This window comes from Epinephelus moara, chromosome 23, assembly GCF_006386435.1.
Source record: "Epinephelus moara isolate mb chromosome 23, YSFRI_EMoa_1.0, whole genome shotgun sequence".
NCBI lineage: Eukaryota > Metazoa > Chordata > Actinopteri > Perciformes > Serranidae > Epinephelus > Epinephelus moara.
In genome coordinates this window covers 4529008-4552974 of record NC_065528.1, presented here as the reverse complement: position 1 = coordinate 4552974, position 23967 = coordinate 4529008, and the positions used below count along the sequence as shown (strand labels likewise).

The window sequence follows — 23967 nt, the reverse complement described above, 5'->3', positions numbered from 1 at the left end:
TTACGTTTTAACAGGTCTGACGCTACAGCTGTATCTAGGCTAACGGCTAACATGCTAACTATTATTTCTATGTCACTAGTCACTTGAAACAAATTTAGGACGATAGGAGACGGGTTGAAATAAACCGAAATTTCCCTTTAACAAACCGCTTTTACACACTACTCCCTGACTGTAAATGTACAATCCAAACTCATAGGACACTTACAAAACCGAGTTTCATGAAATTCATTTACAATGACTTCCATGTTGCTAACTTCATTTACAAGCTGCAGTGCAAACTCCCAGAGTTTTACAACTACAGAAATACCTGGCAACACTATATCATGAAATTCAGTTTCAGCTGTGAGAAAAATTTGCTGCTTTTGATCTTTCTTAAAAACAATTAAATTTCACATAAGCCCTTTTATGCTCCACTTCAAGCACAACTTTGTTATATTTGTGTGTGTGTGTGTGTGTGTGTGTGTGTGTGTGTGTGTGTGTGCGCTGCTGCTGACTGGGCCCATTAATGATAAGTCTTCACAATGTTTTTTGACTGTGACTTTACAATTCTTTTTGTATGCATCACTCAAAACAGAACTTGCAATTAGTGCACACACATTTTTCTTAGGAATGCTGCTGTTCATGGTGCTACCCAGAACCCTGGGAAGTGACAGTCACAAGGATTTAAAAATAATACAAAAAATAGAGACCGTCTTGTGATGGGGTCATTGGGCAGTGCCACAGCGATCCATGATCTAAAGCAAACTTGGGCCAGGCGGTTGCAGCATTATTGTACTGACAAAATCTGTCCTCAAAATATTGAAAACCACTGGAAGTTGTGGTAGTAGTTCCCCCTACAAAAGGTGTCCCCTGGACGACATTTTGCCATGATGATACACACACACACACACACACACACACACATATTTTGTGCCACACAGCAAGAGGGTTCGAACATCAGGGTGGGAGAGCCCTTCGGTGCAGAGTTTGCATGTTGAGTTTTCATGTAGAGTTTGCATGTTCTCCCCATGTCAGCGTGGCTTCCTCCCACAGTCCAAAGACTGGCATGTTAATTGGTGACTCTAAATTGGCCGTAGGTGTGAATGTGAGCGTGAATTGTTGTCTGTCTCTATGTGTCAGCTCTGTGATAGTCTGGTGACCTGTCCAGTGTCAGCTGGGATAGGCTCCAAGCCCCCTACAACCCCTAACAGGATAAGCAGCTAAGGAAAATGAATGAATGAATAATGAATATATGTAAATCCTTTATTTAACCAGGTAGAAGACCTCATTAAGATTTAAAATCTCTTTTTCAAGAGTGACCTGGCCAAGAGGGCAGCTCAAACATCGTTACAACACAAGCAGACAAGTACCACTGTGACACACCACAAGTGAGCAAGCACAACATCCAGATAAAAAGCAGCACAAAAAGAACAGTTAAATACATAAATATGTACAATTTTCTAAAATGACCTCAGTGAGAATTTGAGTAGCAATCACACTGACCAGGAGTGCTGTTTTCTCTGTGCTTTATAATTGACTTAAATTCCCCCGTAGTAATCATCTCAGACAGTTTCGGATCCTTCTGTATAACATCATTACCAGCCATCATGACGTTGTCGGGGCTAATGGAAACTCTGTGAAAATGAAAGAAGATGTATAAAACAACTCATGTAATGATCTGTTATACCTCAGCTGGGACTAGCAGACAGCTAATAAAGGCTTTACTGATTTCATGTGGGTATGATGTGATCCAGGCATATATGGCATGGCTCAGACTGTTCCCAGACAATTCTGTTGTCTCACATCAGTTAAATGGACAGGGCACACTCTGTATGTCATGTATCATTTAACCCTGACTGAATGTAACTGACCAGACACATATCAGATTGGTAAATACGAGATAAATCATGGAATTGCTAGATGCTAGATCTCTCTGTTTTCAGCTGTAAGTGTGAATAAATGAATCATCACCTTTGCTGATTTGTCTCACAGACAGTGTCAGAGTCACCCGCTGTGAGCCACAATATCTGATGTTTATTGAACCAGGAGTGGAGAACTCATTCTGGTTCACCTAAGTTAATGATATGTGAGCAGATGTAGCTATCATCACCCCCAGCAGGACACACAGACACTGCTCACATACACAAGTGTGTCTCCTCTACTTCCCACAACAGCATTAACCTTTTAGCACCACCACTTTGCTCCAAACTGAAATATCTCACCAACAGATGGATGGACTGGATCGGATGGATTGCCATGAAATTTTGTACAAATCTGGATAGATGATTCCCAATTTCTTTTGAGATCCACTAAATTTTCCTCCTACATTTTTTACGGATTTATTGAATTTAAAATGCAAATAAGACTTACAAGGTGTGTTATATCTGGAAAAAAAAATACCTTTTGAGAAACAAATGCATGTTATCATACATGTAATCAGCATACACAAAAATTTGTTTAGCAGAGAACTAACCCCATTGCATTAGATGTAAATTGTAAGGTGTATGGTTATCCAATATGGGTGGAGTTCCTATGGGCATATTGAGGCATGGGTCATGCTAAAACAGCCTACATCCTTTTATCAATCTTATCAATCTGGAATATTTTTCTGTTAGACCAAATAATGGCTTATATGTAGCATGCTCTTTCAAAATCAGTCAAATTTTACAATTTCTTGATAGATGTGAAGTCATGTCAATACCTCTAATTTGGAGATTTTGTTTGGTTTTTAATGAAAAAAGTCTTGGCTTTCAGAGTATGAATCTCTTATCACCAAATTCAAATGATAAATACAATTTTGAACCTTGTAAAGGCATAATCACAAGCTAGCAACAAACATTTGTCCACTGCACTCTGGTCCTACTCAGCACATTCGTATAATATCCTATAAATTAGCGCCCCATGAATGACGTTACCTACTGAGCATGAAGTTTTATAATTAATGGAATTATGAAGGTTAGGTTTAGGCAAGTAGAGGTACTGTGGTTGGGTTAAGGAAAGGATATATGGTGATGATGTACCTTAGAATGACTCAAAGTTCACTCAAAGTTCACATGGTCCTGAAAACCAGTCTCCTGGGGAAAGTCCTGTGTTTTGTCACCCAACCACCACTCCAACCTGCCTCCTTAAGGAGACTGCTCGGGACGGCCTCCTTCTTTACCCCTATAAGCACACTGGTCACATAATCGCAGCCTCCCTATATACATGGGTTATTCACAACTTGCTCATGATTGTGTGGGATATGTACAATGTTTGGTGCATTACAAAATGTGTTTCAGAATCAATGGAACCAAAAATGATAAAGCAGGTCACATATTTCCCATGAGCAATGAAACTATCAAGATGCAAGACAAATTTCAGCCTCGTGAAATGTAAAAAATGACATTGATGACATAAATAATGCACAGATTTGACAGACTGATACTTCTTGCTCTACTTCCTTCCCTATATCCCCACCCCCAGCAGAGAATACTACCATAACACAGTATAACCTAGAGTATATCCATCTCTCATGTTTCCCAAACTTCCAGAGGGGGTTAAATGTAGTCAAATGCAGAGGCATGGATGAGAGCTGACAGCTCCCAGCTCCAGCCAACACAGGCCTGTGTGCCCGGTCTGAATTCTGACTGCTGCAGGGACCTTTCTAGGATCCATAGACCAAGACAGACAGGCTGACAGCTGCAGAGACATGCATCAAACTGTGCATCAGGTTTTAAACAGATCTCTCAGTGAGGTATCCACATCAAACCTGACAATGCTCAGTCACCCAGAAACAGGAGCTAACCTGTATGCAGACGCAACAAGTCAGCCGTTGTATCAGAGTCAGCTGTCGTAGGACATGTTGTGATACTGAGTTTGCATACAGAGTGTCAGACTGAACCATCTGCTCTGTTGACTTGTTTTTATAGACTGTTAGTGATGTTGCTACTAGAGGTGTACAGAGATGTCATCATCTGTATCTGTTCAACCAACAAAGATATTTCTCTCTGTGTCTGTATTCTGATAAAAACAGAGTGGACATGGTTTATACTGGAAGCTATGTTAAATCAGACAAATGTTCTATTTAACCTAATATTATTGGTAATGCCATTGTTGTGCCTTCAAAGCATCAAATTGATTTAATATTGGCATATAATTAATTATGAAGTATATTTCTACATCTTCATTCTGTATATTTCATCTCTCTCTCTCTCTCTCTTTCTCTTTGGCCTCGTTACTTTATTAACTAAATTAAGTTTTATTAACTACCATTAAATGCCATTTAAGTTCATATTAAATACATACATACATGTATACATATATATATACATACATGCATACATACAGTATATACATACATTCATACATATGCCTAAATATGGCAATGAAATAAATCCTGAAATAACTAAATTAATTTACTATAATAACTAAATTATTTTCAAAAAGGGTGTTTTTGAAAGGACTACTTTTATTTATTTCAGAGGACTTTTGTTAATGCTACATTTATTTCCCAGCTCTTTTTATTTACATCAATAACCCATTCTCTTTGTCATGCCCCCTCAGTGTCTGATAGCAACACATAGGGCACCCTTTAGCATCTCTATATTATGCAGAGCTGAAACATTGTAACGTGGTTAATGTTGCTGCGGTTGTGATAAGGTTTCTGCAACAAAACTACTTGGTTAGGTTTAGAAAAAAGATCATGTTTTGGGTTAGAATAAGTACCTTTGTTATGTAACAATAAGGTAATCTGACATAAATACGTCACATGAATGACTTCAGTGTGCAATATCTGTATCTAAATTATGCAACACTGCTAAAACAGTGGTGACATTTGGTTTACATTGTTACGTAATGTTACGTCAAACAGCATTGACTCAAACAGGACACGAACAGCAGTCTCCTGGGTGAAAGTCTTGTTTTGTTTGACCCATCCACCTCCCCTCCCTCCCTGCCTACGCTGACTTTAAGCAGATTTACACTTGTGCGCCAGCTCTTTGCAGAGCCTACACTGTAGCCTATGCATGTGGCCTATGCCGTTGTGAGCATTTATACCTGTGCTGTGGTGTGTCTGTCACCCTGCAGTTACACCTCCAAAACACTAGTCGGTGGTGGGGTTTCTGTGAAGTGCTATGAAGTTTAGTTGATTCAAAACACACCCAAAACACACATTAAACATGGCTTAATGAAGACAATTTCAAACACAAGTACACAAATCAGCTTCATTTTAACTGGCAGGATTCACAGACAAAGCACTTGTCTTTTGCTGGACACAGTTTTCCCCACAAATACAACATGCTAATGTTATTAGCACAAGCCTATGGCATATTACATTGTATAAATTAGCCTAGCAGCTAGCGGAGATTTCCTCTACACGTATAAAGCCAGGGACATCAGCAACATTTAACAATGGTAACATTACAAAATTCGGCTCCATTACAGCTCACAAGCTTCACTGACAAAACAACTGTCATATAGGCTACTAAACACGTTTTCCAAACAGATAAAATATGCTAACGTTATTAGCACAAGCCTATGGCATTTTACTTTGTATAAATTAGCCTAGCGACTAGTGGAGATTTCCTCTACCCATATGAAATAAAATTAAATAAAAGAAATTCTAAATTCTTATATACACATCTTGTATACATCAGTTGCTCTTAAGTAATGACAAGGATGGGTATACTTTGGAGTTAGCTGAAAACGAGTCATGAAGATGTTAAAAGCTACCTTTAGCATCAATACCATACACTGAGGGTGTGACAAAGCGCTAGTATTTGATGACCTCGGGATTAAAGCAGGCTGGTTCGAATGACCATGAAGTACTTGGTAGGGTGTTAGTGGATGCTAAATCAAAAGTCCATGAAACCTATGGCTGATACGTACAGCAAGTTACATCATAAACAGATAAATACTAACTGAACTCTTTTGAATATTTTATCTTTTTTTATATAGCAGAAATGAATACATAAGTACTAAAAAGTGCAGGTTTTAGGCTTCATTTTGACTTGTGGGGGTTTGTAAGAAATCCAACTACCACACCAGGCTTTTGTCACGCTACTCATGCATGTAACGCCTCCTCCTCCCTGATGCAAGAGTGACAGTCCGGAATCTTCAGCTTTCTGCCCGCTGCCTGCTGTGTACCTATGTTGCAATCAGAGTGGACATTTTTATCATGTGACCATACACAATTATATGAATCAATTTGAGGAAACACAAATGGCAATCATTGCTTTTCTTCCTGCCAAATGATACCAAGCAACTCAGATAGAATGTTTCCTCTGTGTTATTTGTGCTTTTCAGATTCAGATTCGGGAACACCCCTTGTTGCCACAGTGGTGCAACAGTGGGTGGACACTGAAGGCTCGTGTCACTGCACAGGTGCTGCAGTGTGTTTAGTGTAGTACATGTCAAAGTCTCTGTAGCAAATTTGTCTCACAGCGTCTGTGTCTTAGCAGTTTCACCCTTGACAGCTGAGCAGAATTGTATTTTTTGGAGTGACAGAGCCTGCACTAACAGGTCAGCCTAAACTGGTATGCATCTGGTGGCCACTGTGAGCCTGTTGTACCTTTTAGTACTGACACATACTGTGATGCCCGTCCCACTATCTAAGAGGCTGTCCTGGCCAACTTTAGCAGGAAATAGTCTGACATGCGAGGGTCATCTGCTGAGGTAGTTCACCTGGACCTCCCAGGCTATAAAAGCTGGACCATGTGCTCACTTTGTCTGTCTTCCAACAGCTGACTCCCTCTGTACTTTCTCTACTTTGGGTTTGCATCTTCAACATAGTACACCTGCCACACAACCATGCATTGGTCCAATTGCTGTTTACACACCCCATTGTTCATTTGGGTTTACTTTAGTTGTAATAGATGATGTTTCTTTTAAGGAAATTTCTTGCAGCAACTCCTTGTCACATTCCCTGAGTCACAATCCGCCTCCTGTACTTCTATTTCTGAGCTTGCACAACTCTTCCCTGTGGAACTGGGGGAGGTTTTGCTCTGTCAAATAGTTAGTATTCTCAGCTGGTTACTGAGGATCTCCTGCCACCAGTTGTCTATGATGACAGGGCTTGTGTGTGTGTGTGTGTGTGTGTGTGTGTGTGTGTGTGTGTGTGTGTGTGTGTGTGTTGTCGAATTTTTCTGATTTGTGTGATCTGTCTTATTTACATGCTGTATCCTGTGTGGTGGTATCAACACTGTTTACCATCTTTTACTGAATCAAGTTTATCATTCTGAGACCTAATCTGCTAGCTTGCTAACACCCTACTGTTTTCTTGCCTTCTCAAATTTGCCCACCTCTATCTGTCGGTATTTGCTGCAGGCAGGAGGTTCAGCACATGTATTCATGCAGGAGAGGGGTAGTAATGCTGTGGACTCACAGGACATTGTTACCCAGGAGGGGTTTCTTCTAGAGTACGCCACGAGGGATTTTGCTCCATGTTTGTCCTCTTCAGTTAATAAACCAGTGGAGTCCCACAGTGACCTGCAGGATGTTTCTCTTGACAAAGGACATGCTGAGGGCTAATCTGACTTGACAGAGGGACAGTCAGGGTGCAGAAAGAAGGGGAAATATCGCTCAAAGTAGAGCAACGACTCACCCTGACCTACATTAGTGCCACACCATGTTCACACTGGACGCCAAAGCGCCCTGATATGTCAATAGTCGTGCGAGCAGTCGCCTGGACGTTCACTCTGAAAACACATTATTTCATGTTCGTTAGCAAGTGATTCTGCTCCTCTGCTCTTTTCTAATCACATGTAGAGCTCTGTCTCTGTCTGTCTGTCTGTCTGTCTGTCTGTCTGTCTGTCTGTCTGTCTGCTTTAGTGTGTGTGTTTGTGTGTGAGTGTATGTGTCTGCGCGTCTCTCTCACTCTCTGTTTAGACACAGCTGACTAATATGTGGAATAAGTGAGCATGGGATGCATATTCTATCATTTATAAGATCAAATCCATTATATCATATATAATATATCCTTTATATCGTTCATCATGTATTATCAGTGTATTTCTTGCCAGATTCGAGAGATAATAGACCAGACAATGAAGCTATTGCTGCAGATCGCAAGCCAGCTGCAGAGATCAGGGCCACTGCGCCCTCTGTGTAAACAGCCCAGTCGGTTAACATGGGCAGCGAATGGAAGCAGGAAGTGGAATATTGGCACTTTGCAGCGCCTCCACGTCCAGTACGAACCCAACATCACCAAGCCATTGGCCTTTTATTAAAACATATGAGGCCCGCTCTATCAAAATAGGTTGGCTCATTTCTAGATAACGTATTCCTTGTGTCCGTAAGGGTTCAGCAATTAAGAGAATCAAAAAGGTTTTTCATAAAAATAAATCTAAGTTTTGAATAATGTGAAGTCCATTGCTAACTGTATGCTAAGTCAAACGGAGCACAGTTATACCGACATGAACAATATTTTCTCGTCTTCCTGCACTATGTTGTTGGGTATGCTTGTTTTTGTTGCCTTGCTGGTGTAGAAAATGACTTTGTAACTACACTTTAGAATACCTCTAATCAAACAGACACACTAAAGAGACTCAGGTAGTATTTTGGTCCACTTTTAGATTTACTGCAACTTCACAGGGAGTAAATAAAGTAAAGATGAGGACATTTCGGGCAAGACGTCCTTCTTCAGCATGTATTCCGGCAATGTCACAAACAATATACACAGGTGGAGTTAATTATAGGTGACCACAATTAGCGCACCAAGTACATGACATCAGGGGGAGCCACAACTTTTCATGGCACAGAATCCCATGGTACAGAGCACTAAAACATGAAAGCAAAACAACACAAATATATTAACTTAATGTAAAACAAGCAAATGAAATCTCCTCATTCATCCCATTGGGGATGAGGGTGTCAAGGAGAGGGATTGTCTCTGTTACCACTTCTCCGTGGCATCTCCACTGTCTCAATGCCCATGTAATGAAGTTCACTGAAGCTGTGGTTGTGATGATTGAAGTACCTAGCTACAGAAGATTAATCATCATGATTATGAATAGACCACATAGGCCTGTGTTCACAGATCCTGGTTTTTAACTCTTGTTTTGTTTCTCAACATTATACAAATTACATTACATTATACAGGGGTGGGTAGGATCGCGTTACAAGTACATACGAGTAAAAAAGTAGTTTTTTTAAAGAATGAGTACTTTTCAAATTGTACTTCTACTTATTAGAGTATACTTTTTAGCTAGTAATCTACTTTTTACTTCCCTTCATTTGCCATTTATACCTTCATTAGAACAAGTCTGCTCTGTACGGGGGAGCACAAAAAGAGCACCTCACTACAGCAGCCTAGAGAGTAAAAAAACCCACCCCCTGCACACACACACATATACACAACACAGCACAGAGCCGCAAGCCACTCACCTCATGACAGCCACAGCTAAAGGGAAAGGGAAGCTTACTAGTATTAATATTAACATTACCAGTAAGCTATTGTTGGACTTTAACGTTAATGAGACAGGCAGTGCTAACAAGTCAGCATCTGATGTTCGCCTTTAAAGTGAGCAAGCTGACGATAACGTTAACCATAATGAGTTTAAACTCTGCAGCAGCTCAAATCAAGTCACTAAAGTTAATCACTTTCTAATTTACTGACTCCTCTTCATCCCCTGTGGGACAACAGGCTGCAATGAGATCTCTCCATCACATTTTGTCCTTGTCACCATGCTGTTCCTCTCCCTGTGACAGCTGCATACTTGTCCAGTAGACATACCAGCTAGCAGGTGCATTTCTGGCTTTTGGGGGCCTCATGCAAAATCTCGTTTTGTCCCACCGTCACTCATGAACAGTACAGTAACTTGTACTTTGAGTAATTTATTAACCAGGTACTTTTTTTTACTTTGATTTGAATAGGTCTTTTTCAAATGGTAATTGTACTCTTACTTATGTATAGATTTTCAGTACTCTACCCACCATTGGCCTTTTTAACAGGTAAACCACAAATTCAGTGTTACATGTGATTCTGACTCTAAGCTCGATGTCAAAACCAGACTTGAATGAGTGAACTGATAACTGTTGATAATAGAATAGCAGTGACAAAGAAAATTGACAAAGAAAATTCTCACGGGGGATTTGAGACAGAAAATGAGTGGACCTCTTCGGCAAACCTGATGGCAGAGTTTGGAATGAACTTCAACATGTACCAATATTTACTCACTATTTCTTTGACTGACTTAGATATAGGACAAGTGGATACAAATGCAAGACCCTGAGAAGACCTAGGTTTCAGTAAATCAGACTGCTGAACTTGGCGTACCCTATTGAGATGTGCTTGAGAGCACCTCACACTTTCGTTTCCCATTACATCTTGTTTTTTGAATCATATTTCTGAAAAGTCCCTTACTTGTTTTCCTTCATTTTGATTCCTTTTCCCAATAACAGCAATGTTTTCCTGGAAGGTCCAGTCATGAACACTGCTGTTTTTGCCAAAAGCTCATCAATCTTAACCCCGTTTCATAAGGCCAGATGTTCTCTGTCTTATGCAAGAGACTATAATGTTTCTCAGTATTTTCCCAACCACAATAAGACCTTTTGTCTGTGTGTGTATGTGTGTGTGTGTGTGTGTGTGTGTGTTTTGCAACTTTTCCACTGTGTCCAGTACCTTATGTTATGTTTGCATCATGCTTAATATACGAGAGCACATGAGGCTCTAGTTTTCTCCCATAACACCCATTACTGTGATTATGTTTGCTTAAACACCATCTTACATGTTTAATTTTCATAGTAAATAGTCTCTGGTGATCTGACCTAGGTATTATAAATATCAATAGTTTTTAACACACTGGCTACAAAGTAAAAGTGTCCCCAAGCTTCTCTGTGTCTTTTCCAGCTCGGGTGTTCGGTACAGCCCCTGGAGTAGGGGAGGCCAAGCTTGGTTGGCACGCTTTTCACCCTATGCCATATTTCTCTGGCATAATTCATGTTGGAATATTCTAACCAGTAGCAAATTAAAGGTTAAGGTCTCAGCTCTGATGTACACAAATGTTTTGTAGAATGAGGTGATTTATGATTCACGTTGTGCATTTGTTAAGGGGGTATTTGGCACAATGTTAAATTGCTATAGTTACAAAAAAGAAGCAACCAATAGAAACAATCTGAAACCATTTAATTTAGACAAGAACCTGAAAACATAAACATTTAGAAAAAATTCTGGAAAGATCAGGTGGGGTCACCAAAAATATTTGGAGTCATCCTCTGGGGACCATGAATAACAACAGCAAATTTCACATCAATCTGGTCATTATATGGATCATAGATGTTTCGAACAAAAGTCTGAAACAGAAAGGGTTTGTTGAAGTAAAATAATACAGAATATTAGTCATAGCAAAACATTAGAATATGCTCAATGTAATACAAAGGAAACTGAATCTACACTCTAAGCAAAACAACAGCGTAGATACTCAGCAAGAGGAATCATGACTTCTACAGTGTCACCGACTGTCAAACAGCTTCCACCAAGTTCATGCCTCACTGTAAAGGGTCAGGGGTTACCACGGTTACAGTGTTTGACTGACAGGCCTTCTGACAGGAAGTTCCACACGAGCTCCTTCCTCATAATGTCATGCGCAGACATCAGCATCTGCATGTGTCAGAAATGGCTCTGGGACAGTCAGCCTAAATAATGCTTCAGTCTTTTTATTTCTATGCATACTATATTTTCTTGAGTTTGTTTCCATGTCTTTCATCATGACATTATAGAAGAGTGCATTTTAGAAATGCAGATTACATGGCGCGTTCCATCAGCATTATAGGATTAGTGAGAATATCTTGCATTAAATACCATTTGCACCTGTTTGTCACACAAAATGTTTTAGTCATGGATCATTTTGGGGAACCAAAACAATTTTGTTTGAGGGGTAGCCTACTTTACCACTAAGTCACAGGGTCACTAAATAATATTAATTATCTTTTTACCCAATTGCAGAGGAGTTCAAAGATTTTATTTTTATTTTTTTTACCTAAGTGATGTCCGCTATGATGGGCAGCTTTTATGTTTGCCGACCTGTGAGGAAACATCTGGGGGGGGCTCACTCACTACAGCTCAAATGTTGTGAGTGTACAATAAGAAGTTTAGTAAATGAATCATACTAAAACTGTAAAAGCAAGGGGCACATAACATTTGTTCTGAACACTTTCCAACAGTTTTTCAACTCTGGAAACAGTATGATGTCATAGTGGGCTGGATTTCTTTGTATGGTCATCTGCTCCAGGTACGTTACTGCAAGTGTTTAAAATATGTAACCTACGCTGCTACATGTAGCTACATGCTAACATCAGGGTCACACGTTGGGTGCGGATTTTGTAAATTTCTCCCCGATTTTGGATCATATTCCTGCTGGAACATGTCTGGTTGTGTTTAGAAGCTTGTATTGATGATTTTTCTCAGAAGTAAGTTCCACTATTCTCTGCTACAGTTATTCACTGGCTCCAAGTACTTTGCTTATATACATGTAGCTACATTTTAACATCGGGAAAACATGTCTTAATAGACAATGTTGTTAATTTCTCCCCAGTTTCTGATTATATTCCTGCTGGAACATGTCTGGATGTGTTTAGAAGCTTTCACTGGTGATTTTCATGTCAGAAAGTTGTGCTGTTCTCTGTTACAGTCATTCCCCGGCTGCAATTACAATGTCAGTGTACATGTAGCTACATGTTAATGTCAATGAGACATGTCTTGGTTGTCAAGGTTGTTGATTTCTCTCAGATTTCTGACTGTATTCCTACTGGAACATTTTTGGTTGTGTTTATAATCTTTAATTGGCAATTTTCAGAGGAAAGGGCTGCTGTTCTCTGTTACAGTCATTCCCCAGCTGTAAGTACACTGCTACTCTACATGTAGCTACATGCTAACATCAGGGAAACATGTCGTAGTAGACAGTGTTTTTAATATTCCTCAATGTCTGATCATATTCCTGCTCACATTTGTCCACTTGTATTCAGAAGCTATTATTGGTGACTTTTCTCAGTAGAAAGTTCCTATATTCTTTGTTACAGTTGTTCCCTGGCTCCAGGGACACGGCTAATGTACATGTAGCTACCTGCTAACGTAAGGGAAACATGTCTTGGTTGTCGATGTTGTTCATTTTGCCCTGATCTCGGATCATATTCCTGCTCAATCATATCTGGTAATGTTCAGACGCTATTGCTGTTGACTTTTCATGGTAAAGGTTCCCATATCTATGTTAAGGTCATTCCCTGGCTCGAAGGACACTGCTAATGTACATGTAGCTACATGCTAACGTCAGGGAAACATGTCTTGGTTGTCAATGTGGTTAATTTCTCTCCAATTTCGGATCATATTCACGCTGGAACATGTCTGATTGTGTGTAAAAGCTTTTATTGATGAGTTGTTAATGGTAGAAAGTGCCATTATTCTCAGTTATAGTCATTCCCTGGTTGCAATGATGCAGAATGCTGAGATGCAGAAGACCTGAAAATGCTGACCAATCAGAGCAGACTCGGCTTTTTCGGCAGGGGGGCCTAAAGAGATGGGCTCTTAACGGAGCCCTCTCACACAGAGAGTGAATACAGGCGTTCCTTAACGTTGACCATTAAGGCATCTAAACATGTTCCAGTAGCAACTTTAAATACGCAATAGGTCGTTTTTGAAACAGTGTATTTCCACTGGCTGAGGCCCATGACCATCTGATGTCCATTACAGTGGTTGCTGGGTATGAAGAGGTTAAGATGAAGGAACATGTACAGCATGTACTACATGAGAAGAGGTTAGTCTTTTGTTGATCTACATTTATGCTCTCAGGCCAAATGTTTTGACCTTTCTCGCCCCACCACATGGCGTCCTCTATGGTGGAGTCCTCCTCCTTACCTCCCCCATCCTCCCCCCAGCAGAGCAGCTCACCCATGACATTCTAATCTACTCGGAGAAGAGGAGTCAGGGTTTTGCTTGAAGCACTTCTTTGCTCTCTCTTGCTTTTCATATTTCAGCTCCTCTCTGCAGCTAGTCGCTGTCGCTGTCATTACCCTCCTGCAGAGCATACTGCTGTCCTTGTGGCAGAGCCTGGCCTTATTCACACACACACTGTCTCTTTCTGTTTGCCCGCACTGTGTCATCTCAGCAAAGGACCACATTTATAAAACTGCACATAGATTCAATATTTAACGTGATGGTAAAGACACATTTAAGTCGTCTCTGACCCGATTTCCTGTGGACTCTGTGGAACTCTGTAGTTCTACTATTTCAGTCTTCAGGCCTTTCATAAAGCTGCATAGGCTCCACCTTCCCACAATCCCACCACTGCTTCAACAATGTAAACTACCTTTTTCCTAATTTTAAAAATTTTAACAGCGGTGTTACTGTTAAGCCAAGAACCATGTCACCATAAACATATTTTTATGCTTACTGCATTGGAAAGCTGTATGGAAACGGGAAAATCCCACAAAACTTCCTCAGCCTTGCAAAAAAGTTTTATGCATGCTCGACATCTTTTGAGTAAGACCGGGTGGACAACTATGATCCAGCGGCCAATGAGGCATTTGTTGTTTTTTTATCTATGGGTTAGATGGCCATGGTAACTTGTTTTGTTTATGCTTTACAGTGTCTGTGTCTTCTACTCTGTTTCCTGGTGTGTGACAGACAAGCATAAAGCGTAGCCCATACCCCCAACTTGTGACAAAATAATTTATTAGCTTCATACCAGTTGATCGAAATGTGCCTACGTCACAAATTTCTCCACTTTTGACATGGCAACTGGGGACAACAGCTAAGCTAGCTGTCTAAGTTGCTCCTAGCGGGTCCATGATATTGGTTTGACATCCCATTAGTCCGACAGTCCGCGGTGCTGAACGGCTCGCGGCGGGCATATGGTGCACCGCGACCGGCTTGAGGCGGAGCAGGCTCACGGCTTATATGTTTGTCACTTTCTTTTTCATTTTAACCCACACCATGATCTTTTCCTGACCCTAACCAAGTGGTTTTTGTGCCTAAACCTAACCAGACCTTAACCACAGGGCATCATGATGATTTCAGAATGGACTTCGGAACAATGAGTTTAATATGGTCGGAACAATGGGCTGTCGGACCAATGGGCTGTCGAACCAATGGGCAGTTCCCCTCCTAGCTACGGCAGCACATTTTAGTCAGCATTGACGTTAAGGCATAAGTTTGGTTTTTGTGTGGGCGGACATAGCAGTCAAATGTTGGCGATAACGTTCCACCGTCCATTTGCAATTCAGTTTAAAAAGAAGACAAAGAAGAAGAGGCCATTAAAAAAAAAAAAACTTTGTCACTTCCAATAAGTGTGAAACCGCAGTACGCAATTTCAGACAACACTACCCTGTTGAATTAGTGCACCACGCAAGAGGTATGTAGTGTACATAGTAGTGTACTAATAGAAGTATACAATTTGAGAGACACTGCCAGACTGAAATCTCTACAAGCAAAAGGTATAGAAAAACATTTTATCTGTGGCTTCCTTTCCATAATGTTTTCAGACACTCCTAATAACAATATGAGCCTGTCAGTGGCAAAAACAAACACTTTCAGTGGATGTAAATTGATGAGGCACAGCTGTCCCGAGCGGTTACATTGCAGCCTGTTTTGCTGCAGCGCTCTCTCTCAATACTGGATCACTGTCAAAAATTGCTGTTTCCATTAGTCACTTAGACACAAGAACATGGGAAAATAGTGTCCAGGTTGGAAATACCAAAGTTACCCATAAATATTATGATGAGATCACTGAGCATTCTGCCTTCTAACATGATGCTTAAAAGAATAAAATGATGAAATCTTGTCGTAGTAAAGACATTTTCTCTACTCTCAAACCACATGTGCTGTCTATTCTCCTCTCTCTCCTGTACATGAGTTTTTTGTCAGCTGCCTGATTGCACATCTTGAGGCAGCATGAGGTTCAGTGATTCCTGTCTACCCGATCATTTCCTGTGCAATTAAAATCTCCTCCTAGGAATAAAACCTCTTCAGGACCACACTGATTTCAATCCACACTGAGCTCAATGACAAACTGAACTCTGTCAAGTCCTACACAGGGAGCATAAACATTTATAAAAAGCACAGTAAAGGATTCATATTTTGCCCTGACTACCATCAGTTTACCTTCACTCATCGAGACTGATGTCAGAATAAAAAATGCAACATTAAAAAGACCGGGAGATAAGCTGTCTTATACTGCTTCTGAGTCTTCCTGCTGTAGTTCTTGTTTGATTCTCAGAACTCTTTATCTTTATCTGTAAATCTCTTGCTCTGTGTTGCCCCCCCTTTCCCTTTTTGCTCATCTGGGATTTAACAGAATTTAGGAACAGCTCTTTATCTGCAAAATAATCCTCAACTTCAACCTTTCTCATATTTTTTGTCTTTTACAAGAATTTCTTGATCTGTCATGTATCATAACTCTTCTCTTGCTGTGTACCAACAGACAACTGGGAGTCAGTGTGAGTCTGCCTGAGAGACAGAGACGGAGAGAGAGAAGGAGAGACAGACAGTCCCTCCAGGATGTTGCAATGTTGCAAACAAAACAAATAACACAAATTGAGCCAGTCCCCTTGAGTTCTTGAGTTCTGGGTTCTCTTGCAATTTTGTCCAATCACCGCAACTTTACGCATATTTGACCATTTAAAATGTGTCTTGTGCAGCTTTAAAATTTGGGCTTCAATCATAATGTCCACAGCAGGGTAATGGCAGAGCAGAATACCTCCTTAGGTCCAGGAGAATCAGGTCAGCACTGTCTGAGATGTGGCATCTCAGTGCTATAAAAGTGTGTCTGCAGTGTAGTTTCTGTTTACAGTGGCTTCATTGGAGGCTAATTATGATTTCGTGAAACATAAGAACAGATTCTCTCTGACCTGTGAGGACAGCTGGATGTGTGGAACTGGTTTTGTGTCAGTTGGACTTAGGGCGTGGGAGTTTTTGCAACGCTACACCACTGTGTCAAAATGCATCATCTGCACAGTGTTCATTAGCACTGGACCAGTGTGTCTGTGCCTGACACTGCTGGTCTTTATGGGCTGGAGGGGCTATTCTGTTGTATTCCTGTTGGCAGGAAGTGTGTAAATGTATATTTCAACAGGGCTGATTATCAACCTCCCATGTGTGTTATGTTTTGTCTCCTCACAGCTGCAGTATCCTGTTCAGGTCTGTGTTAACTTTTTATTCTAGCGATGTTTAACATCCCTCCTTTTGTGTTTCCTCAGACTTGCGGCGGATGACAGCAGGTTTCATGGGCATGGCCGTGGCCATCATCCTGTTCGGCTGGATCATTGGCGTGCTCGGCTGCTGCTGGGACAGAGGCCTGATGCAGTATGTGGCTGGCCTCCTCTTTCTAATGGGAGGTGCGTGACACACACACACACACACACACACACACACACACACACTCCTAATACTGTAAGAAACAAATTAAGAAGATTCAAGAAGCATGCATTTTTATCATTCATACATTAACTTTGGATTTATTTAGTCATTTCCCTGGTGGTAATGGACTTCCATAAATCAGCCCGGGGCATTTTTCTTCTTGCACATGGATAAATTGCTGTTACAAGAACTGTAGTGTAATCATCTCACTAAGACATGCTACAAATATTTCAAAAGTTTTCTGATAAATGGTTTTAATTGAGTTCCTTTATTCCTGTTCTTTCTGAGACAGAGATGTTCAGATGATAACAGTCTCACATCCATGTGTCAAAGAGTTGGAGTCAGGATGTGGTCAGCCTAGCTTAGCATAAAGACTGAAAGCAGGGGAAACATCGAGCCTGGCTCTGTCCAAAGTTCAAAAATATACCTGTCAACACCTCTAAAAATCTGTGATTAACATGTTGTATCTGAGAGGAAATGACATCCAGAGGTATTGCAAATAAACAGTTCTTACGCTTAGTGTAGGTGGAGAAGTTAGTCGATAAAAGGTATATGCCAACAGAAGTGCAATGAAAAGACACTGAGTGGACCAATACTGACATACAGTCATGACGTACCATCACTGCATACAGTAGGTCAGTGCAAGCTTTCTTTGTTGTCTCTTCCTTTGCGAACTCTTCCAAGAGCACAGAGATGTAATATTGTGCCAGCAATACCTTAGAAGACTTTGAAAAGACTTTTTCTTGTGTTTTATAAGTCCGACAGCCTCTCACATTGAAAGACAATGGGTCTCATTCATGAAACGTGAGCAGAAGGAATTTGTGTGTATTTTGGCATTCATTAATTTGTTAGTATCTGCTCTTTTTGTAGTTACAAACAAAATCTACTCCTGCTTCTGACTGCTCGTAGTGCTTGTGTAAATAAGGATTGCACATAAATATTGCTTATTAGATATCACAATTTTAATTTGTATTGTGCTTTGTTTTGTTCACAATACNTAAAGCCCTGTGAGGCAAATTGTGATTTGTGATATTGGGCTTTATAAATAAAATTGAAATTGAAATTGACATAAATATTGCTTATTAGATATCACAATTTTAATTTGTATTGTGCTTTGTTTTGTTCACAATACGCAGATGCCTTTGAAACAGGCAAGTTAAACATGACAGAATATTAGAAATATTACATATTTAGCTAAATTAGTTGGCAGTTAGCAGATTTAAGCTTCGGATTAGATTTTTTAAATCGACTTAATACATGTGGTTTTTTTTACTGTTCTGACTTGAATCAGTCAGGAGAGAGAACTTAACAAATTTATCTTCTGTTTGAGTGCGAGACTGTGAGACCCATGTTACTGACCAAACACTAAGCTATCAGTGATGGCGGTCATATAGCGATTTAACACTTGATGTAACACGTCAGCACCTTACCTTCTGAGTTTGCTTATTCCTGACAGAGACTGGGAGGAGCCTGCTCATATAGCTGTTGTGGGTTTTTTATGTGTGTGTAGTTATGCTTTTTTGTTTGTTTGTTTGTTTGTTTCATCAAGTTTCATATCAAACCATTTTCAGTGAACTTCTTGGATGGTTCATACAACAGTTAACAGCATCTGTTACCTCCTTCCAGGCCTTTGATTTACCTGTCCCTGTCACACCACAGGGATGTATGCTAATTGTTGACTAGCAGAAGTGTGCTGTCAATTTACGATTGATTGCCATTCACAAACATACACATTTGCCTACGATAATCTGTTTTTCAAATTTTGCAATTTGGGTTTTGTCGACTCAACTTGCAACCAGCCTCCACTGACTACCTGTGCTATTTTATTGGGAGGAGACTGTGGGAATGAGATGCAAACGGTTTCAAAAAATTAACATTCTATATGTTAGTATGTATAGTATAATAAGTGCTGGTTGGTGGATCAGATACATGCCGAATTAAACACTGACTCTTGTTCACTCTGCATGTCCACCAGTTTCTCCTCCTTTACCACAGTACAAGAGAACTGAGACTTGTTCTTGTGCCTCCCCGGAGTCCCCTCAATGTTTGCTGTCTACCCGGTTTGCTGCTTCCTGTTTGGTGCATAGAGCACAGCTTTTGGCTGTTGACAGTGTTCACATCATTGAAGTTCTCTATTTGCCTGAGCCAAGACTAAAAACTCACAATAATGTTCAACATGTTCAAAACGTCAGTGAGAAACAGACTGACTTAAGCTTGGTTTAATGACCACCTTACACCAAATTATCAAGATCACAGGAATGTACAACAACTGAGGGAAACTCTTAGTCCGACATTAGAAATTTGTATGTGACAGTGAAATCACTTGAAAAGCCATTTTTGTTTTCCTTCTTTTGAGATTTGACTGGCACTTTTTTAATTACATGATCTCGTTGCACCCTCTTCTTCTGCACTGGCAACTGACTGGAGAATTAGAGCCACCTACTGCTTGATGAACCAGTACCCAAATATTCTCACAACAATAGCAGATGGAAAAGCACATAAATACACACTTTCTTTAGAAGATTTTCGAAAGTTTGTTTTAAAATTGTTTTGGATGGAAGCCCCACTTATGTCTCAAAGTAACAACATACTGACAGCTGAAACATTATCCAACTGTGAATTCATCTTAAACACCTTTAATGACTTTTACCTCCATTACAAATGTTCATACTGCTAGCCAGCACTTCATGACCAGCTGTGTGTTCTCATCACTGTTGATGATAGTGATTTATATTGAGGAATGAAAGAGTAATGTACAGCCCCTTTCCCACTGCACAAAAAACCCGCTAACATCTGGCTTTTTAGTGTAATGGGAAAGGTTTTAATCAGCATTCATACCCAGGTCAAATGATTCTGCAGTAGTCACGGGTATTTATCACCTCTGGTTCCAATTTGCATCGATGGAAAGACAACACCTGGTTAAACGTGCTAATTTTAGCTCCTTTACTGGAGAGATGCAATGACGCACCATCACAAAATACCGTCCATCTCTGCCCAAACAGCACTCAAACACTGATCTACATTAGTCTTCACCCAGTTTGAAAGAGAGACCACAAAGTTTCCCTAGGCCTCCATGCTCCTCTCTACTGTTTACCTGTTCTCTAGCCTGCCCGTGACGTCAAACGTGACACAGCCAAACAAAAAAACAAAAACAAAAAAACCCACATACAGAAAGTCATGCTCATCTGCTGCAGAGCCATGTACACAGCTCTGGTCTACTGGCAATGAGAAATATAGCCTATTTTTAGCAGGTTGACACATGCTTAAAAAAGACGCATACATGGGCTTTTTAAAGCCCCCGAGCGCGAGCGCGAGCGCATGTGCGCGCTCACACACACACACACACACACACACACACACACACATACAGACACACACAGCCCTGTATGTCCCACTGTCAGTAGCAACTTCACACACACACTGATGTGCTATGTGCTGCACATTTCTGGGTTGGCAGGAGACAACTGCACACTCAATTATGATGGGCTTTGGATTAGTGCTGCTGTGCCCTACAGTTGTACAATGAACAGGCAATTAAAAAGTTAATTATGTTGCTTGGCAATAAAGGCCCAAGAAATAGGCTAGGTCAGTTTGCAGTGGCCAAATCACTGCAAAGCAGCCCACAGGGTCACAGAGCTCCCAAAATGAGGCCAAATGTAGAGCTCCAACTGCTTCTACTAAACACAGCCCAAAGTAGACGAGTCATTCAGATGAGATAAAGTGGACAGATTATTTACATATAGCAAAATATTCAAAGTAAGTGATGTCAATGGTTTGGTGGCATGTTCTCCTCGTGATCTCCTTAAGTTTTGCCCTTAGGTTGTGTTTTTGTGGTGAAGCATAGAGGTCTTTTTTCTGGAAGCATAATTTTACTCAAAGATCAGGGACAGATCCAGCAGGGGGAGAACAGTGAGACACATTTGTCCACCAACAATGGACCACAATGCAACGCAGACACTGCAGAGTGATGGAGGAGTTGGGGTTATATCAGGCAGCCAGGGCTCTGGAAGTAAAAGTCCTCCTCACAATGCAGAGACAGTATCAGGTGATTCATTTGCAGCACTTGAAACTTTAATGGTTGAATCATCAGTACAAACAATGAGAGACTTAGCTGGCAAGATTCTGCAAATACATTTTGCAGGAAACATAATGCCATCAGGATTAAATGTTTTATTAACATAATGAGGAAATGTTTATTTTTGGTCAATGCCAACACAAAAGGGACATTTCTTGTAAATTTCCAAATCCCTCAACCCAACAAGCATACTGATTGGGCAGGTGAGAAATTTGGCACAGTTTCAACTTCTCACTCAAGCTCTCTTTTTTTCCAGCCCAGTTGCCAGAGGAAAATGTTGGTATTGTACATTCTGCAAACCACAAATATGTTACATGTGAACATTTCATATGTATAATTTAAGTGTTTCTAAAGTGAGGTATTATATGTGCTGACTTTGTCATTGGGAGGTGGAGGGGATGGTGGACAATGTGGCAAGAACCCTGCCAAGCTGCCGACCACTTTTCGAGACCAACAAACAGCAAAACCAGTTGTGTTTTAGTGACTCATCATGGCTGTTTGAGCAGCTTTTTAGTCAACAAATGGGGTTGTTTTTAGGGACCAATTGCTGTTTTTCCACAGGGGACAGTGGCATGAAAAGCAATTGGTTTTTACTGAGACATTGGTGCATTTTCTGCCAGGATTGTGCCACCGAAACCAGTTTTTTTAGGCCCAGTTTTTTTCTGGCACTTGAGCTCTTTTTCATGTGAACAATTAAGTAAAGAGCAACAAGTATAACATCATGAATACAGGAGAATATAGGAGATTCAAAAGAGACAGTCTCAAAGTGTGTGCCACTGTCCCCATTTGTGTCTATGATGGCAGGCTTTCCACCCTCGCATTTTAGGCAACATACTCCCAAAACGTCCCCTTTGAGGTTAGGGGAAGGTGGCGATCTTGGTTAAATATAGAAAAGATCAACACTGACTTGTGTGCATTGACTTGTTCAGTATTTACCAAAGCCATCATCTATGCCTTAATCTAAGAAAGTGTTTCAGTAGCCTTAACGTAACCCGGGACAAAGGACCTGGACCCACATCTCTAGCGTCAAAGTCCTGTGCTTTTTATGTCCAACCATCAACCTTGACCTCCTCTTTATGAATTCTCTGCAGTATAAGAATGTCATGGATGTGGCCTGTGAACATAATCCAGACAACAATAGGGATCAATCAAGGGAATAACATAAATATATTTTGTAGGAGACAACATTGGATATTGGTAGGATGTGAGATGGCCAGTTCACTACACTCAAGGTACTAACTAGAACCAGAAAGGGTTCTTTGGCTTGTCCCCACAAGATAATCTTTTGATGTATAAAGAGACCTGGATACAGCATTGGGGGCAGAACTCAGTTCATTCCTATGAAGGTTGCTCAGTGATGCATGAAGTCAAAAATGTTCAGCTGCCACATATAAAACTGCCCAGATGATTGGCGTTGCTTCTGTATTATTGGGTCCATAGAGCAAGCGCCACTAGCGACATCCTCCGGTCGAGCCAGCTACCTCTGGTTTAGCTCTCTGCTAATTTAAATGGGGATAAAATGATTTAATCTTTCAGTTCTTCTAGACTTTATAAATGTTTCTGAAGCAAATGGATCAAATCCTGATAGTGAAATCCATTTCATGAGGGTTATGACATATGACACATGTATCCACTGATTTAAAGACATCTCTTTCCCAATGTAAGTCAATGGGAATGGGAGTCAATTTTTTTTTTTTTTTTTTTTTCATGCGATGGACTCAGGAGTTGTAAATCCACTGTTTGGCCACTACAAAAGTTGACTTTAAAGCCTGGCGCACTTCCTGGGGGCTTGGGAGGACCCCTTTTGGTTCCAGATAAAACCTTTATAAAGGTTCCACCTTGAACCCTTTAAGACGGTTCTACCTAGAACCCAACATAAAGGTTTAAGCCTAGAACTACCTGTAAAAGGTTCCACCCAGAACCCACTATGACAGGCTTTACAGAGAGCCCTTCTATTCTGTAACCACCCAGGGGTTCAAACGAGAACCCTTTTATACTCCAAGGGTTTCATCTTAAATACATTACCCATAGTTCTGTCTCAGAACTCAGATTAACTCATTTTGGTTAATCAATCAATCAATCAATTTTATTTATAAAGCCCAATATCTCAAATCACAATTTGCCTCACAGGGCTTTACAGCATACGACATCCCTCTGTCCTTAGGACCCTCACAGTGGATAAGGAAAAACTCCCCCCAAAAAAACCCTTTAACAGGGGAAAAAAACGGTAGAAACCTCAGGAAGAGCAACTGAGGAGGGATCCCTCTTCCAGGACGGACAGACGTGCAATAGATGTCGTACAGAACAGATCAGCATAATAAATTAACAGTAATCCGTATGACACAATGAGACAGGAAGAGAGAGAGAGAGACAGAGACAGAGACAGAGACAGAGAGAGATGCAGACGGACAGTAATGACAGTAGCTTACAACAACATTAATGAAAGTAATAATATTATAATTATAGTTCTGGCTACTGTGGTACAATATGTTGAAAGTATATATTAATACCTGATAGTATACATATGTGACAATAGTCATATGTGTATAATAACAGTAGAAGTATGACTAATGATAACAGCAGCAGCAGG

The 23967-nt window shown here is 40.5% G+C and overlaps 1 protein-coding gene across 1 annotated transcript in view; it reads left to right on the top strand.

Annotated features, from left to right (window-relative positions):
• Positions 1 to 23967, top strand: part of tmem178bb (transmembrane protein 178Bb) — a 188922-nt gene that overhangs the window by 156322 nt on the left and 8633 nt on the right. The window contains exon 4 of the mRNA XM_050036413.1: positions 17143 to 17280. Coding sequence (XP_049892370.1) covers positions 17143 to 17280 — 138 coding nt within the window. The remainder of the gene's footprint in view (positions 1 to 17142; positions 17281 to 23967) is intronic.